At 34.2% G+C, this 18,376-nt stretch overlaps 1 protein-coding gene across 1 annotated transcript in view; it reads left to right on the forward strand.

Annotated features, from left to right (window-relative positions):
- Positions 1–18,376, forward strand: part of LOC129231326 (feline leukemia virus subgroup C receptor-related protein 2-like) — a 182,625-nt gene that overhangs the window by 68,019 nt on the left and 96,230 nt on the right. Inside the window, exon 2 of the mRNA XM_054865615.1 lies at positions 3,748–4,042. Within this exon, the coding sequence (XP_054721590.1) occupies positions 3,760–4,042 (283 nt within the window). The 5' untranslated portion in view covers positions 3,748–3,759. The remainder of the gene's footprint in view (positions 1–3,747; positions 4,043–18,376) is intronic.

Consider the following 18,376-nt stretch of genomic DNA (forward strand, 5'->3'; position numbering starts at 1 on the left):
GGAAGACCTATTCAACCTGAATTTGTAATTTGAGCAGTACAAACCTGTATATTCATTTTGGGTTTCGTTATTAGTTCGTTTAATCATTCATATGTTTATTTATAGAATTATTTGATTAAGGAAAATAGTTTTGATATTCAAATAGAAATACTTTATTTTTAATTTTGCTCCATGTAATATCTTACCACCTCATTGTTTTTGTAAACAGTATAAAACTAATACCGCAAAATTGGATCATTCCCGCAATTTTAAATGGTGCCGCAGAGGCTGCAAATGTGGCTTTCACCATCCCAGGTGGATACAGTGTTGCCAGATGATCACAAATCCAGATTTCCCCACTTCCCTTCCAACTTTTTCCCAAAAGCGATGTTTTTTATCAAAATTCCCCAAACTCAAAAAATCATTTTTCCACTAATAGTTTCATAAACTGAATCGACTTCCTATGATATTTTTTTCTCTTGAAAAATGTTTTTTCCCAAATAACCAAATTTTCTTATACAATTCCCCAACTTTTTTTTTGTTTTGTTTTTTCATTTTCGCTTTTTTTTTTTTCTTTTTTTTTTGTCTTCATAAATACAAGCGCCTGCATCAAGAAAGGACTTTTACTCATATTGGATGGTCCTGGCCGACCGAGAGATAAAAAAATAGCCGAATATTTTTTTACTACTCTGTTTATGTACATTTAAACTATGAACTTTGTATGTATATATCCAAGAACATTCGTCATCACACTTAATTATTTTTATCCGTTTCCCGTATCAACTAGCCACTCAAGTAGAACATTAATGCGAATTCCGTAACATAATATTCCACATAATGGGAAATGCGAATTACATAAAGTTGGGCAAAGCTAAATTAACGCTGTTTGATACAAACAATGTAACTACCAGATGCAAATACACGAATTCAAATACGATTTTTTTTCCTCCGGTGTTCCCCAAGAAAAAAAAAATTCCATAAGAATTCCCCTCAAAACCCATTTCCCCCAAATTTCCCCAGAGATAACTAGATTTCCCCAAAATGGGGAAATTTCCCCCAATCTGGCAACACTGGGTGGATAGTGAAAGCGATTGATTAATTGAAAACATATGCTTTTTGAAATTAAATTCAGAAAGAGTTGCAAGGAATGAAGGATATTTGTAAATTGGAATGAAGGATATTTGTAAATTGGAATGAAGGATATTTGTAAATTTAACTTCTAAAATGTACGCATAAGACTTGTACAATGCACTCTTAGGCCCTCCCAGTCAAAGCACCATTCCAGCCATTTGATGTTCTTCAAGGTCTTTCTTTTTTATAAGGAAATAAATACAAAAACAAATCCCTATAAAAACGCAAAACTTGTTTGGACTATTGTAGTTTCTTGTTAAAAATTAGTGTCTTATGCATTTTAAATGAAACACTTTCGAACTGAGAGCCAAAGTGTTTGATGAAATTAATTGTGACTCAAAGTATGTTCATTTTCACTTTTTTTTCCTATTTGCTCGTGATCGAGCAATCTCGAGTTTTCTTCGTGATTATCAAGATAACTTTTCGCTCTTACAGTCGTAAATGATATCACAACGAGCTGATGTGTGAATCACATGACTTCCTTTTACTCCAATTTAATGTCATTTCCCCATTATTCGCTATTTTAATGTGATTCAATATTTATTCTCTAAATATCACCAACAATGGCCAAATTGAAACCAAAAAAAAAAAAAAAAAACTCCGCCAAATTTGTTGCCAAGTTGGCGACAAAACTTGGCGACCAAAAGACTGGCGATATATCGCCAAGTGTCCGACAAATTATAACGCCACTTGAGTTTACATCGAAATTAACAATGATTTCCCCCCAAAAAGGTGCAAAAGACCCCCTTAGGAACATCCGAAAGCAACCAAAAGGGGAGGTGCACAACTAGACCCCACTACGAGTCTATGTACCAAATTTCAACTTTCTAGGACATACCATTTTTGAGTTATGCGAGATACATACGCACATACGCACATACGCACATACGCACATACACACATACGCACATACATACAGACGTCACGAGAAAAGTCGTTGTAATTACCTCGGTGATGGTCAAAATGGATATTTCGCGTGTCTCTACATTCTTAGGCACTTTTCCGCATGTGGTCGAATCGAAAAAAAAACTCAACATTCATTTGGGGGTGAGCAAAATGGAAATTAAGGGCGATTTTTGAGTGAAAATTTTTTCGCGAATACAATACTTCCTTTTTTGTAAAAGGAAGTAAAAAGAATTAAAGAGCTCATGAAAGAACACAATATTATAGCACAACATGAGGAGCAGGAGTACCTATAACTAGCTGTAAAAGGCTATTGCAGGTATTTTTCATGTTATTTAAAGCCTTCACTATCAAAAAGCTATGCACCCTTATACTATTACATTTTTTTTACTATAGGGTACTATAAAATTCTAACAATCGTGTCGTAGCAGCCTATGAAATCGTTGAGTTGGTATAACGTAGGAAGAGCAGCTGAAATCATTTCATAATCGGCGTTTGAAATTTTCAGTAGAGACTGAAATAGATTAAATGCTATAGTCTTCAATAAACTAAAATAATACTTAGAAGTTCAAGTAGGAGCAAAATGGTGGGAAATATTTTGATACTTGAGATTTTGGCAGAATCACCAAATTTTGGATAATTATCCTTCCGTTCTGGCAAGGTAGTTAGGCAAGAAAAAGTTTAATTTTCAGAATATACTGTTATAGACATATCTTTAATCCCGCAACTGCTATTTTACACTGATAAAGTTAGCATCTAGCAAATGAGAGCACCGATTTTTCGGATCAACTGAATCGCGAGGTGATCCGAAAGGAAATCCGTGCATTTCCGGGTGGTTGGTGAGCGTACAGGGGCGATTACGCGCCAGTTAATTTATAATAACACATTTCGTGGTTAAGCAGGTTCTAGTCCTTAATTTAGTTACTTTTACTATTAAGTATGTTTTTATGTTAAATAGAGTTAATAACTCATTGAAAAAATTGAAGAATTAGTCTATTTTATTTCATTCTTCACCCTCTTTACTGCACGTGTTATTAATGAATTTTTTATAAATAATTTTTACCGGTTACTTACTAACTCAAAAGAAATAGGGGGTGAGACTTACAAAAATATAAAAATAACTTTTCGGCTATATGCTTAGGACCCCTTTAATAAATAAACTTAATATGTATTTATGTATAGGATATTTTATTTATTTCGCTCGTTTGGAAAAAGAGTACCACAATACACGAAATTTGTAATTTTCCTTTTTTTCCGCTTAAAGGACTTCGCTTAGATGACATTATCTTCTTTGGAAAATAATGACAGATTTTTTGTTCGAATATTAGCCTCTGGAGCACAGGAAACTTACTTTTCTTAATGCAAATTGCCTGAAGAGTTCAACCTCAAATGCTTCTCCTGTCAAATTTCATTTCTTCGTATTGTGGCACTCTTCTTCCAAATGAGCGATTTATATTTATATATTTTGTTTTTATTTATATATAATGTGAATAAATACTGGCCTAGCCAAAACAACGATTTCTTTTTAGAAATTTTGAATTATAGTAATATTTTATATATTTTTCAACTGATGCTCGTTTTTAAAAATAATTAAATTATTTCCCCGATTTCCTCAAACGGTTTACATAAGCGTGGTTTCTTTTGCCAAAAAGTTTTTTAGCCCTGGCGTAGAGGGAGTTTCTCTGACCTTCACCAGTTGTAGTGACGCAACCTTCATTACAATCTTGTTTTCAGGCGACCGACGCCATGGCAACCAAAATGGAGGGCGACACCCAAGTCTATCGATCTCGATTTCTGATGCTCTTCCTGTTTGTGATGTATTCGATGTCAAATGCCTTCCAATGGATTGAATACTCAATCATCAACAACATCGTGAGCAAGTTTTACAATGTACAAGATTTTGCCATCAACTGGACATCAATGATTTACATGGCATCTTACATCCCTCTCATCTTCCCCGCCAACTGGATCTTGGAGAAGAAAGGCTTGCGCTTCGCTGTGCTCCTCGGATCCTTTGGCACGTGTTTGGGTAAGTGCTCTTGCTTATCACTTTGAGTTACTCAGTTACAGAGCGATTGCGGGAAAAACAACTTTCTATTTATAAACATAACAGCTTTCACTGCCTCAGGAGAAGAAAATAGAATCCGAACATAAATTTAGGACACTAAGTAGCTTATTTTTGTTTGCACTTTTGAATAATTTGGTAGGAAAACAAATATTTAAATTTTGATACTTTTTTTTTTCTTTTTGTATGGGTGTACAGTCGTCCCTCGTATAACACGATTTCAAGATTACACGGTACGAAACTTGAATTTAATACTTCATGGTTTTGATATAACACGAAAGTTGTGTTTAAAAAAGATGGTATCTCATTTTGTTTAATACATTCTCTTAAAGTTTGATAATACCTCCATTTACTTTGTTATTATGAAACTTGGTTTTGATATAACACGGTATACATCCCTTGATTCACATTATTTCTTAGTCTCGTATAACACGGTTTCGATATAACACGAAACACGGTTTCGATACAACACGAAACACGGTTTCGATACAACACGATGCATATTGACATGATTTTTACTATGTACATGATTAATTAGTGTAAAAAATTAGTTTAAAAGTTATTTTTAAAAAAGTATCGTATTACAGTTTCTATACTACACGGAACGAATTAACAGTGCTATACAAGTGTTGAATGATTTAACACAGTATGCAGTTTTATATTTTCAAGCTCTTAGGACTCATTTTAAATATTTGTGATCGTAAATATTGTTCCAACGTGTTATAAGTCCATAAAACTACACCAGTAGGTAATTATAAGGTGCAATTGAACTTTTAGAATGTTTATTGTTAAATATATAGTTTCGTACAAATTTAAAAACTTTTTGAACTAAATTTACGATGCTTTAACTTTAACGGATTTTTGTTCTACGTTAAATATTGTACATGTGTAAAATAAGATAAATCACAAAGCTCTATTTTAGTTACAAGTGGAAAAAATTGAGCTAGAATTTCAAGCATATCACACAAATAAAATTAAGTTCTCTTCTACTTTTTTCATCAAAGCCTTGTTTTGAATAGGGTGAAAACATCGAATGTGGGGTATATTTGTTTTATCATTTATAACTAGAGTGTTGAAGAAAATAATAATAATACTGAACCTAAAATGAAATTTAGGGTTCTGGGATTACTATAATTTCAGTTCAAAAGCTTGAACCAAAAATTTCAGCTATGAATTTCCATTTTTGAAGACAAATCGAGCAAAATTAAAAAATGAATAACTGAAAAATTGCTTTTGAAGCATTCGTCTGAACAACAACAATAAATAGGCAATTTTTTATTCATCGTCTGCAAAATTTAACTCATTTATATCATCAATTCTAAACAATAATGTTGAGTAAGAATGGCCAAAACATCCATTATGGTCATATGTGTCCATAACTGAAATACCTAACATCACTTGACTAGTTATGGGCACATCAGCTTGAAAAGATCTTCAGTACCATAAGTAGTGGCAAAAATATACCTATATGATAAAAAGAAAGCTAAGTAATGAGTACCTACCGATAAAACTGCGATTTGATAAGAAACAGCATGTCAAAAAAGAATGCCTTAAGTAAGAAATCTTTCAAAAACTTAAATACAAAGAAGCATTCTTTCTTTTTGAACATTTTTTTCAAACACACATAAAAGTTATGCTTGGAAAAAATGTGGTGGGTGTGTTCAAAAAAGATGCTATTTGGAGAATCCACTGATGATGTTACTAGAATATTGATTACAAACTTGATATTGCCAATACAGCACTTCAACTGTAGTGTTTTTAAAGTTCCAACTATTGTTTTCTCATTTTTCAATTTCAAATTATTATTTAAAGCACAATATGTGAAAATATGCTTGGGTAAATTTTGAGACGTACGTATTTCCAATTTATTGTAGAAACGTTGTAAATATTTAAGATTTCTGTAAAGAAAAATGTTTTTAATTTATTTCGTAATCCAGCTGAGCAAAAAATAAATGAAAAATGTTTCGTCTTTTGGCTGTTCAATTTCAAAATAATTGTGGGAGCAGTGTTTCAATGAAAGTTTTCAATAAATATCCAAAAGCAATAAAACCAAAATGTTCTGAGCAGTTAGCACGAATAACGAAAAAATGCATGTAAGTGTGTATGCTTTGTTTACTAGCTCATTAGGGGAGAGTGTTGTACCTTGGGATACACACGCTTTTCATATTTTAATTTTTAGCGTCAATGATTTAAATCAAGTTTAAAATCTAAAAGTCACATTAAAATACCCCAATATATTTCTCTGCCATATGTTTTTTTTTTTAAGTTTAGAGATTTTGAAAATAAAATATTGCCAGTCATTTAAAGTAAGAGTTCCGAACTGTCCCAAGGTGCAACATCCTATTATACCTTGGGACACATCCTGTTGTACCATGGAAACCCTTTATGATTTAGGAAACAGCCATATACATAAACCATTTTTACACCAGAAAACAAAAAAAATTTTTTTTTAATGATAATGAATTAAATTATGAATAATGAATCATAAATAATGAATTAATAAATTATTATCTAACATTAAATGCGTTTAAAAGATTACATCAGAGATTAGAACATTTTCTCATGTTCCTAAACATATTTTAATAATTAAGAACCATGCATTTGTTGCAACTTGGAACGTGTCCCTAAGGTACATATGGGTGTGTATGTTCCAGGGGGTTTTTGGAATTTGAAAATACCCAAGAGGTCAAAATCAAAATTTTGAGCAGTAAAATTGTTCTTTTCTTCACGAACGAATTTTCCTAAACCTACGAATTTGGTCTTGAATGAAACGTCTGAAAAAACTGCCTTAAATGAATTTCTTCAAAGAATAACTATAATCGTTACATTTGGAATTCTTTGTTGCAAACGAAAATTGTTAGCGACTTATAACCACCAGGAAATATTTTACGAAATCGGCGCAAAAAGTATGCTTAACAATTGATTTTAGTGCTTATCAACGACAAGCTTGGAAAATTTTTGGCAAGAGGGCCGTCGTTTCATTAATGCTGTAGTTCAGCGTTTTTTAAATTGCGTTCTGCGAAGCCTCATTGAGGTCATTCAAGGTTCTGCCAAACTTGCATACCTACATTTAATTTAAAATACTCACTTTGAAAAACGGGAAAAGTAAGGATTGAGTGAAATTTTTGATCAGTATTTTCCATATGAACAGCAGAGATAGGATTGGTGCAACTTTTTAAGCCACTAATTCATCCGTATAATTATATCTAAGATGTATTAATAATAAGCATCCGGGTAACGCCTGGTAGCAACCCAGTTATAAAAAAAAATATTTGAGCTGAAATATGAGTAAAATGAAAAATCAACGGAGATAAACAGCAAATTCACAAAACAATTGCAGCAAATAGATGTTTCAAGGCTACAGTGGAGCCCGTGCATCAGCACTGAAACATTCCCTAAAACAAAGTCCTTTCCCGACATGTGAAAATGTGGATATCATGATGCAGTTATGCAGTTACTTTTCGAATAAATATTTTTTTTTTTTTTTTTTTGAAGCAACTGAACTGATCAATTTCAATTTCTTTCATTTTCACTTATTAATGGCTCTGCTATACTGCGAGACTTTTTGTGTGGAAATACGCCTCCTACACTTCAGTTGTCAATTTACTCGGCTTTATGATATTTTCATACCTGTTTTCCAAACATTTCGGAGGAAAAAAAACAAAGAGGTTACGTCACATCTTCACTCCTTATCATTTACCCGAAACGGATGTAAAAAAATATTCCCTAATTAAATACCGTGCTTCATCAATTTACTGTGTTAATCTGTTCTAAATCTTTCAAACTTTTTTCATTTTTAACTTAGTTGAAGCTTTTTTTTTTTTTTTCAGTCATTCCACACGCAATCAGTTTCTAGTAGTAGTCGAAATTTTAAAAGTTACACTGTAAGCGATCACTTTTAATGTTTGTTACGTCGCTATTGTAAGGTTAGATCGGGTAAACTGGATATTTTATTAGAAATTTTCTTTCCAGCACAAATTTTGCTTGCAAGTATCTTTTAGTTGAGTAACATATTTTAGGAATTTTTTGGGCTTATTATCGGATATTTAGGCAACAAGCAAAATAAGCAACACGGAATACTTCAAAAGCTATGAGGAAAGGCAATTATTAATCGTTTAAACGCTATTTGTGAGGATTGAATATGTTGTTCAAAAAAATATTACTAGTCGAATGAACTTACAGGTTGTGACACATTTCATTTTATGCAGAAAAACTCAGGGAATAAAAATTTGAAGTGTGAGAATATTTGTGGTTTCCGTATTTGCGAATATACAAGTATAATGTGGAAAAGTTAGCGTCAAATTAGAAACTTAAAAAATAATAATAAATTTTAGAAGTCTTCTGTGGCATGGTGCCCACTAAGGTTATGAATTGAAACGTTTTGGGTTTTTTTTTAAATTTTATTTCCTGTGGTTGCAATTGACGAACTTATGTGCCCTGATTGCTAAAAAACTATTGTTGCAATTGTGCTGTCACACTAACACGTTTTAAGTTTAATGTACTAAATTTGGGGGCACGGCAGTGCCCCCGCCTATACATTGCTGTAGCCTGTCGCAACTAAGAAAGGAGAATATAGAATAAATGAGGGTTGATCGTTGCAAAATGTGTTCATAGTTTTGGAAGAAATAAGATAAAAGCATACTAGGGGGCTTAACCCCTGCTCGTCTCACTCACGAAACCCCGTTCGGCACCCAGTGGCTCAATGCCGACTGTGGCAGTTGACCATTGAGGCAGCGAAAAGCAAAGGGATGTAAGTGAACATTTTGAGTAAAACGCGTTTAAAGATTAGGTCTTAGGCTTTCATTGAAAAGTTTATCTAAATCATGCTGTATTATAACAGAACCCACCATGGCTACTAGTACTATTTCTTGCCCTAAGACAGAGGAGAGGTTTGCTTACCATTTGTACTGGTTCCTCCAAATGTTTAATTTTGCCACTTACAACCCTTTGCTTCTCACTGCCTCAATCGATGATTTTAATGCGTTTTATCCCAGGATGCGTTTTCTTCAGGATATCCGATCCTTATCTCCTGCCCCAAAAGGGTTAGGGGGGTTAGCCAGGCCGAATGGCTTCCCCTGGATGTCTTGTATCCAATGTGTTGATCTGGTACACATTCACAATCCGGAGGAAATAGGGTTACGGACACGCAGACTGGCGCACACAGGTTTTAATAGCATAGATGTGTGTGGTGAGTTAGTGATAACTGAAAGATGAAAACTACCTTTTCTAGTCTACCAAGACATTTGAAAGCGTGAGGGAGTCTAGGCACAGCAATTATCGTCGCGTCAATATCAGGAATGCACCGTTCTAAAAAAGGAAAAAAAAAACGAGCTGTTGTGCGCATCACTTCCTTTTACTCCAGTTTAATGTAATTTCCCCATTATTGGCATTTTTAATGTGATTCAATAGTTTACACTCTAAATATCACCAACAGTGGCCAAATTGAAACCAGATTTTAAAAAAAATTGCCAAATTGGCGACAAAACTTGGCGACCGAAAGACTGGCGATATATTGCCAAGTGTCCGCCAAATTATAACACCATTTGAGTTTACGTCGAAATTAACAATGATTTCCCCCCAAAAAGGGGCAAAAGACCCCTTAAGAAACACCCGAATGCAACCAAAAGGAGGTGCACAACTAGATCCCACTAGGAGTCTACGTACCAAATTTCAACTTTCTAGGACATACCGTTCTTGAGTTATGCAACATACATACGCGCATACGTACCTACAGACGTCACGAGAAAACTCGTTGTAATTAACCCGGGAATCGTCAAAATGGATATTTCGCGTGTCTATACGTTCTTAGGCATTTATCCACGTGTGGTCGAGTCGAAAAAAAAAAAAAAATCAACATTCATTCGGGGGTGAGTAAAATGGAAATTTCCATTTTTTTCACCCCCGAATGAATGTTGAGTTTTTTTTTCGATCCGACCACACGTGGATATATGCCTAGGAACCTACAGGCACCCGAAATATCTATTTTGACGACCCTCGAGTTAATTACAACGAATTTTCTCGTGACGTCCGTATGTATGTGTGTATGTATCTCTCATAACTCAAAAACGGTATGTCCTAGAAAGTCGAAATTTGGTACGTAGATTCCTAGTGGGGTCTAGTTGTGCACCTCTCCTTTTGGTTGCATTCGAGTGTTTCTTAAGGGGTCTTTCGTCCTTTTTTGGGGGGAAATCATTGTTAATTTCGACGTAAACTCAAATGGTGTTATAATTTGGCGGACACTTGGCGATATATCGCCAGTCTTTTGGTCGCCAAGTTTTGTCGCCAATTTGGCGACAAATTTGGCGATTTTTTTTTAAAATCTGGTTTTAATTTGGCCACTGTTGGTGATATTTAGAGAGTAAACTATTGAATCACATTAAAAATGCCAATAATGGGGAAATTACATTAAACTGGAGTAAAAGGAAGTCGTGATGCACACAACAGCTCGTTTATTTTTCCTTTTTTTAGAACGGTGCATTCCTGATATTGACGCGACGATAATTACTGTGCCTAGACTCCCTCACGCTTTCAAGTGTCTTGGTAGACTAGAAAAGGTAGTTTTCATCTTTCAGTTATCACTAACTCACCACACACATCTATACTATTAAAACCTGTGTGCGCCAGTCTGCGTGTCCGTCTCTCCTTTTGGTTGCATTCGGATGATTCTAAAGGGGTCTTTTGCCCCTTTCTGGGGGGAAATCATTGCTAATTTCGATGGATACTCAAGTGGTGTTATAATTTGGTGAACACTTGGCGATACATCGCCAGTCTTTTGGTCGCCAAGTTTTGTCGCCAATTTTAATCTGGTTTCAATGTGGCCATTGTTGGTGATATTTAGAGAGTTAACTCTTGAATCACATTAAAATTGCAATAATGGGGAAATAACATTAAATTAGTGTAAAAGGAAGTCATGTGATGCACACATCAGCTCGTTGTAAAAGGAAGTAAAAACAGAGATTCAAAATACGCACATTTTTAACAAACCTGGAGCTTAGAGTATCATTTGGAATCTTGAGAATTTAATGTTTATGCAAATGTATTAACATAGTTAAGATTAATACAAAATAACATAATTACTAAAGGTTTTATTGGCGATACATTTCTAAAATCTCTTGTTTGTTGTCAGTAACAAGCTGTTGCCTAAATAAAATTGAGCAAAAGATTAAAATACGCATGGTAAAGAAGCTTTGCTTTTTTGCATTAAAACGTAATTCAGATTTGTCGTTTATGTCCGAGAAGCATATAAGCAATGCTAACGAATAAAATCTGATATTATTATGCATGTTATTAGCTCTTATTGATGAATTTATATTTCTCTGCGAGTCATGGGCGCTCGTATAGGGGGGCAAGTGGAGGCTCGAGCCCCCCTTAGAAATTAGAACTTCCTTGCTTTTAGTAATTTTTTCTTTGCAAAAATCTAAAAACGTTTCTTCGCCAGCCATTAATGAATTAGTTATTAAAATGTCAAATTTTATTGACTCTAATCTGTCCTGAAATCGGTTTCCATGGGGAAAATATCCTGCTAAACCATGTGGAAAATATCTGGACCCCCTTGCAAATTTTGCATATGGGCGCCCATGCTGCGAGTTATGAATGTGGAACTTTTATAACTAGATTCAGGACTCCATAGCTGCTACTACTGGCCGCCATTAAGCGCACGAAACTTGAAATATACGGGCAAAAGCGTAGCCTACGAGGATGCAATCACTGGTCTCCAGTGGATGCAACGATGTTTGCATCCTAATAGGCTACGGCCAAAGTTGTTTTCGCGCATGCTCTTTTCGGACGCTTGCCCGTTTAGGTACTACTTGGTCTCGGTTGTCCATGGAACCGGCTTCTCGTTGTACATCTAGTTAGTACTACATCCATGGCTATAAAAAACAATGCTCGATTTGCTGGTGCATACTAAATTGTTTCTTCGTTCAAAAAGTAAGATATCATATATATAGAATCCCCGTGCTATACATGATCTTATTTTCTTCATTCCAAAATGGAGGATATCACCGTAATTACCCACACAGCACACTCGTCTATAAAACGACTATTTCTCGTCGAAACTCATCTAAAACTCATCTATACTCATCTACATTTAAAGGTGATATCTATTCTACGACTAATAAACGTCATTTCTAGATGTTCTATTAAACGTCTATAATTGGACGTCTATTAGTTATCCTTTACAGACGTAAATTAGATCATCCACAAGGGTCGTCTACTAAACGTCGAATAGAAGTGTCCAGTAGAATCAACACAAACAGTGATGGGTGAAAGCGGATTGCGGTGGTGCTAAATGCTGCAAAAAGTGAATTAAAAATAGTTCATTAGTTCATGTAACAACGGTTAAAAGGCTAGAACTTTATTTTTAAAAAATATTAATGACAATGATGATATTTATAATTTATTGACATAATTGGCAACACTTCTATGTTATTAGTGTTGAAGCACGTGCTTCAACGTACGTTAAGCAACACCGCCGCTTTTTACTTCTGATATTTTAGCGTCTGTTTTATAGCGCCTTGTTGATTTCGGTAAGCTTATTCATCTTGTTGATGATTTCTGTTTCAAAATGATATATGGAAATAAGACTGTTGGATAAAAAAATAAGCTTACACACATGAAAAATTGAAAATAAGGTTTTAAGTTTAATAGTGTAATTGCAATAAGTACTAAAAAATTGAACTGGCAGATTAGACAAAAATGTATGAATGTTAAAAGGTTAAGGAAAATGTAATGTGTCGTATAAACATTACAATTAAGAGTCCAGAATTGAAAAAAGGTGTGCTGCGTTAATAAGCGCACCCTAGAAGACGTTTTTTAGATCATCTATAACTGTTCTTGGTAACGTTATCTAATGCTATGGATATCGTCTATTATTGATCTAATTCCACCATTTTTCATCCATTGTAGTCGTCTTTTCGACGTGTACAAGACGACTTTCGACTGTTCTGAGGGGACATTTCGACGAGTTACAGACGGTTTTTAGATCAGTTATAGACGAGTGTTTAGACCAGATTCGACGACTTTTCAACGTCTATTCCACCAGTTTATGTTGTGTGGGTACTGTGCGCTTTCATTTCTAACGCATGACAGAAGCCTGGTTTTGATGGATGAAATTTTGAAATTCAATTGCTCCGTAGCCATGAACTTCATTCAACTTGTGTTGACAAATACGTTGTCGATTATTACGGAGAGATATCTTTCCGTACGAGGATCGAAATTACGAGGATCGCTCACCGTTGAAGGGCTCAAGGGTCTTTGGAAACTATGCTGCATGGTCAGGGGCGCCCCGATGAAAGGTCACTGTGACCTCACAAAAACTTCCCTTTTCGGTAAATTTGAAGTTCTATTCCGCTAAAATATCATTTGGTAAAATTTGGAGTTCTATTTGGCAAAGTTATCGTCATCTTTGGAACATATAGAATTGACCTGATCAATCACATATGATTAATGTCGCGTTTTTCAATTGCTTAATGCATTGAAATAAAGATTGAAACTCGTAACGTTTTTCATCAATATTCTGCTGTTCAAGAAAATTGAAAAAAATTACTGGAAATGACATTTTTTGAACAATTTAAATATAAAACCATGCAGAATAGGATATTATAACTATTTTAGATTCTACACGAGATAATACAAATGAAAGCCATTTTTCATACCAGAATCAAAAGGGCTGGGTGTTGAGTAGTCGATTGACAAAGCTTAACGTATACCTAATCTCCAGATCCTTTTCAAAAGTAATTACATTTTAATGTAGAAAAAAATAATTTTTAAACTTATGAGGAGTTAGTAATATAAACCAAAATAATAAACATATTGCAACTTTCAAAAGGATGCTCTTATGTTTATTGTAAATAACACGCTATTGCTCTAGTTTTTAATGCTAACTTTAAAAGCAGCTATGGGTAAATAAATCAAGTAATTAAACCATATACATATAACTTGTTTTTTATCGCATAATCTTCAAGTGCGAAGTTAAAAAATGGTCATTCCATTCGGTCTTTTTTTTTCTTTTTTTTTTTTTTTAAATTGAAAGAGGTTCAAGCCCTTTCAATTGTCAATATTAATTTTCCAGAGAATGAATAAAATTCCGTTTTTATTAACTACAACTTTAACCTATGACAAATTTATCAGTTAACATTCTATGCTTTATGAAATATCGTTTTCATCTCTCGTAAGAAGTTCAATGCTTTCTTAGTCTACATGGTGCTCTTCTGCCTCATTTGAACATAGTTTTCGTGAGGAATTACGTATAATATTCATGGAAATATGTTATTTTACGCACACGCAGCTGCATGCTAGTGAAATGAATGAAAGTTACTATTTTCGTGAGTTTGGGTGATCGGATGTTGTTCAGTATCAGCTCTAAATGTGTTCCTGGTTCATTAATATGTAACTAGAGACAGCATTGCGAAATAAAATTATGGAATCAAGACAAATGATATAACTCCACACTGGCGTAACAAAATATTTGCTTTCTTACTCTATGTAGGTTGAAAAAAAAAGTCGCACCTGGTATTCTGTGTGCATTTTTTATCAGTTAGACCAAGAATGTTATCATTACGTAACTTTAATGGCCCCAGCTTTGTTGCTTCGGTGCCAGGTGAGATTGAAAAACCTTGAAACACACAAAATATTCAACTGACTGCCGATGATGTTTGCAAATATAAGATCAATGTGCCCATGAAATTCAACTGAATTTGTTGTAGCTATTCCAAAAGTTTAATGCAGAAAATATACAAGCTTGTACTACAGTTGCAGTGTTTGTTTTTTCAGATTATTTTTAACAATTCTTGTAGTTTTTGGGAGGAAATGTCTCATCGTTTCTGAATAAAACTAGACGAAGGCAGGAGGCGATTCATTTATGTGTTTGAATTATGTTAGAATTACGATGATCGTTTGGGAGACAACAGAGTGCAAAAGGGTTTAGTAGTCTCTACGGGGGGGGGGGAGAAAAAAAAAAAGAAAAAAAAACACTGCTTCTTGTATACCTCGGGCTTGACTTAATATAACGCTATCGGTTTTCAACTCGGTTGCGTTACAAAATATTACAATATGAGTATCGATTTTTGAAAATTTCTTGTATTCTCATATGCTTTGATCTTCGCTGTAACTTTTTCTTCAGTGACGTAGACTACGTGTGTTACTACATGGTTAAAATATTACCAGATAGATGGCGCTAAAAATAGAGTAAATGTTTCACTATTTCACTTTGCCTCACATTCCCTTACATTAGTTTCACTGCTGTTAGTAGATCTTGAAAACTTTGGATGACGTTTTTCACAAGCGTCTTGAGAGTTTAGTGAAAAGTAAAAAGTAAAAACTGATCTATAAAAACTTCTTTTAGGTCTTTAAAGAAAGAGATAATTGGAACTTTAAGCATCTTTCGTTAAGGGATAAGAGATAAGATAGCATTTTATTTCCACTGTTCCAGACTTAGCACAGTCAACAACCTGTCACTGAGTGAAAATGAGAGCCACCTGTCAAACACATGTGCATTTGAATCGTTTACTTTGTAAAGACCACAAGTCACATTTTTTAAAATCTTATCCAAGACACAAAAAATTGTTTGTGTGGTAGGTCGTTTCTTAAACAAACTTGTTTTTCTAACATTCATGACAATGAATGGAGTTAAGACATGACCTCAGCAGATTGTATTCTTTTAACAAAATATCGTAATGGGTAGCTTTGAAAACATAACTTTGAACCAGAGACATTGCTGGAGTTTTTTTGAAGGTTGTGAAAATTCTCCTTGACATTTTTTGGAGGAGAGAAAATCATTTTGTAGGAGTTAAACAAACGAAAAACAGTAAAGATCATAAGAGATCAACTGAAAATAAATAAAAACCAGCTGGGAAAGAGCGAAACAAGAAAAAGTTTGAAAACAGTTGACATAAGAAGGCCCGTTAACACTTGACAAGTAGCGATAATAATCCAAGGCCTTTAGAGATGTGCATAGTGATTGCAATACCGATATTTGGTATTTTTAAAACGTGATACCGGAATACCGGTATTGAAACCGGTATTAGAAATTTCTCAAAAACATATTGTTTCGTTGCCATACATTTCATATTTTTGTGCAAAAAGTACAATATTTATGAAAACTTATCGGGATGGGAACGAATATTAATGAAGGAGTAAATATTATAATAAAAAAAAAGCAATAGTAAGAAACATAAAACATCTATTAAATTGCCAGTAATGAGTCTGGAACTCATTTTAGAGAAATTTCCTACAGTTCTTAGAGTTTCCTTCTGAATTCACGTAGGTGGGTGGTAATTTTAATGATGCTCCATACTTATCTAATTGCCACGAAGTCCTTCATCTTCAAATAATTCGATTTATTGCGTGTTGGCTTTGGAAAAATTATTTGTGTGTGTGTTTGTTTTGCATTGTGACCAGCTCTTTTTTATTTATTTTTTTTTTGTAAGCAAAAAGCTTGTTGTAATTTCTCTTGGAGAGACAAGTCTTTTCCACTATCAACATATTCAACGATTTCCTCTTGATCAAGATTACTTTGTGTTTGCTTGTTATTAACTCTTTACTCTTTAGTTTTAAATTTACGATGTACTTGAGTTGGCTCTTTTGTTAGTTTATTTTATTCATTTTCGTTTCAAAATTCTTTTCAATTATGTTAGTATCTGAAAATGTGTTCCAGTTGGTCATGCCTTCCCTCCATGCAAATTTTCAAGGCACTATATGATTGCTAAACATTATCTCGCCAAGTAAGGTAAACACACCAGTAATGGCCAGTGCTTCGAATTGCTTCAGCAGTGGCCATTTCAAAGGTTTGTATTTGAAAAAAAAATAATATTCTAGGTTTCCCCAATGGGTTTGAAACCTACACGTTTGATGCACTTTTGAATCCATTGGGAGACTTGGACCATTGAGAAGGAATAGATGGAGAGAGTGCAACCCTACTATCCCGATACGGCAACAGTACCATGTGACCTGGGGAGCCGTTTCGAGTTGACCGTAACCGCTGAAGAAGTTTTCATTAGCTGAAGCCATGCATGATAACAACCTTTACCTGTAGAAGGGGAAAATTAGATTTATAGTAATAGTGCAGTATTCTAGCATTGTAAAACTGTGAGGAAAAAGCCACACCAGGAGGTCCAGTAACTTTTTCCCTACCATGTACGAATGTTTTTTACTTCTAAATAAAGAAAAAAAAAAACATTTATATGCATTCAACGAGTATATATTCCACATTTGCCTATAATTTTTAAATTTTTGTACTTATTTTACCTATAAAAGTTATAAAATATTATATATCTTGAGTGCAAATAACATTTTAGTTCCATAAAAACACTTTTTACTTAACTAGTAATTATTTCAACGACTCTTAAGCATTTTGTGTACATTTGCTTTGTTGGCGAGTATTTTCTCGCCAAGCTCCTATGAACAGCAGATGCGCAAGAATAAAGATTTGCTATTTTTATGCTTCAATTTAAATACTAGTATGCCTGCGTATGAAATCATTTCAAAACATTGATTACAATACCATATGAATCCATAAATTTTCAGTCAATAACAGAACACTTTAAACTATTTGTACATGCCCGTCATTTTAGGGAATTTGAATGATAGGCCTGTATTTGTATCCGTTATATATTTATTATTATGCGGTAAAGGAGTTGGAGCCAGAGTTGCTCTGATTTGTAGCCCCGACTTCATAATAAGCGCTGTCGCGTCGTCTGAAAAATATTTAATACCAAAAGAGCGATTGCGTGCCAAAACGCGACAACTTCCCAGCCAAACAAGTCACCTGACCTGGGAAACATTGGGTCCCAAGCTTATTTCACTGAGACATTTTCTATGGCTCCCTCCATTAGTATTCCTTCTCAATGACCTGGACTCCTATTTTTTCAAATATAAACCTTAAAGTGGCTATTTCTGAATCACTAGCCACTACTGGTGTGTTTACCTTATACAGCAAAACAGCGAGAAAAGAGAATCACACTGATACCGTTGACTACAAGTTACCATTTATTTGTTGCTCTAACAAGAAAAGGAAAATCTCAAAATTCAGTACAGTTGAGACTAATATCTAAAAACAACATCATAAAGTGTTGCTGCAGTTGACAGTTGTTATTAATTATTCATAGTACATATGCATTCGTAATTACACTTAAAATCAACTTTAGCAAAAGGGCAAGTGAGTGATCAAGGAAAGGGAAAAAGTAAAACCATGGTGCACTTAAATGCATGAAAGTTCAATTCATCACACCATCTAGTGATAAAAATATAATTTCGTAATCCTTACGCAACTTTTATTTATTGATCTTCCATTGATTAGTA

This window comes from Uloborus diversus, chromosome 10, assembly GCF_026930045.1.
Source record: "Uloborus diversus isolate 005 chromosome 10, Udiv.v.3.1, whole genome shotgun sequence".
NCBI lineage: Eukaryota > Metazoa > Arthropoda > Arachnida > Araneae > Uloboridae > Uloborus > Uloborus diversus.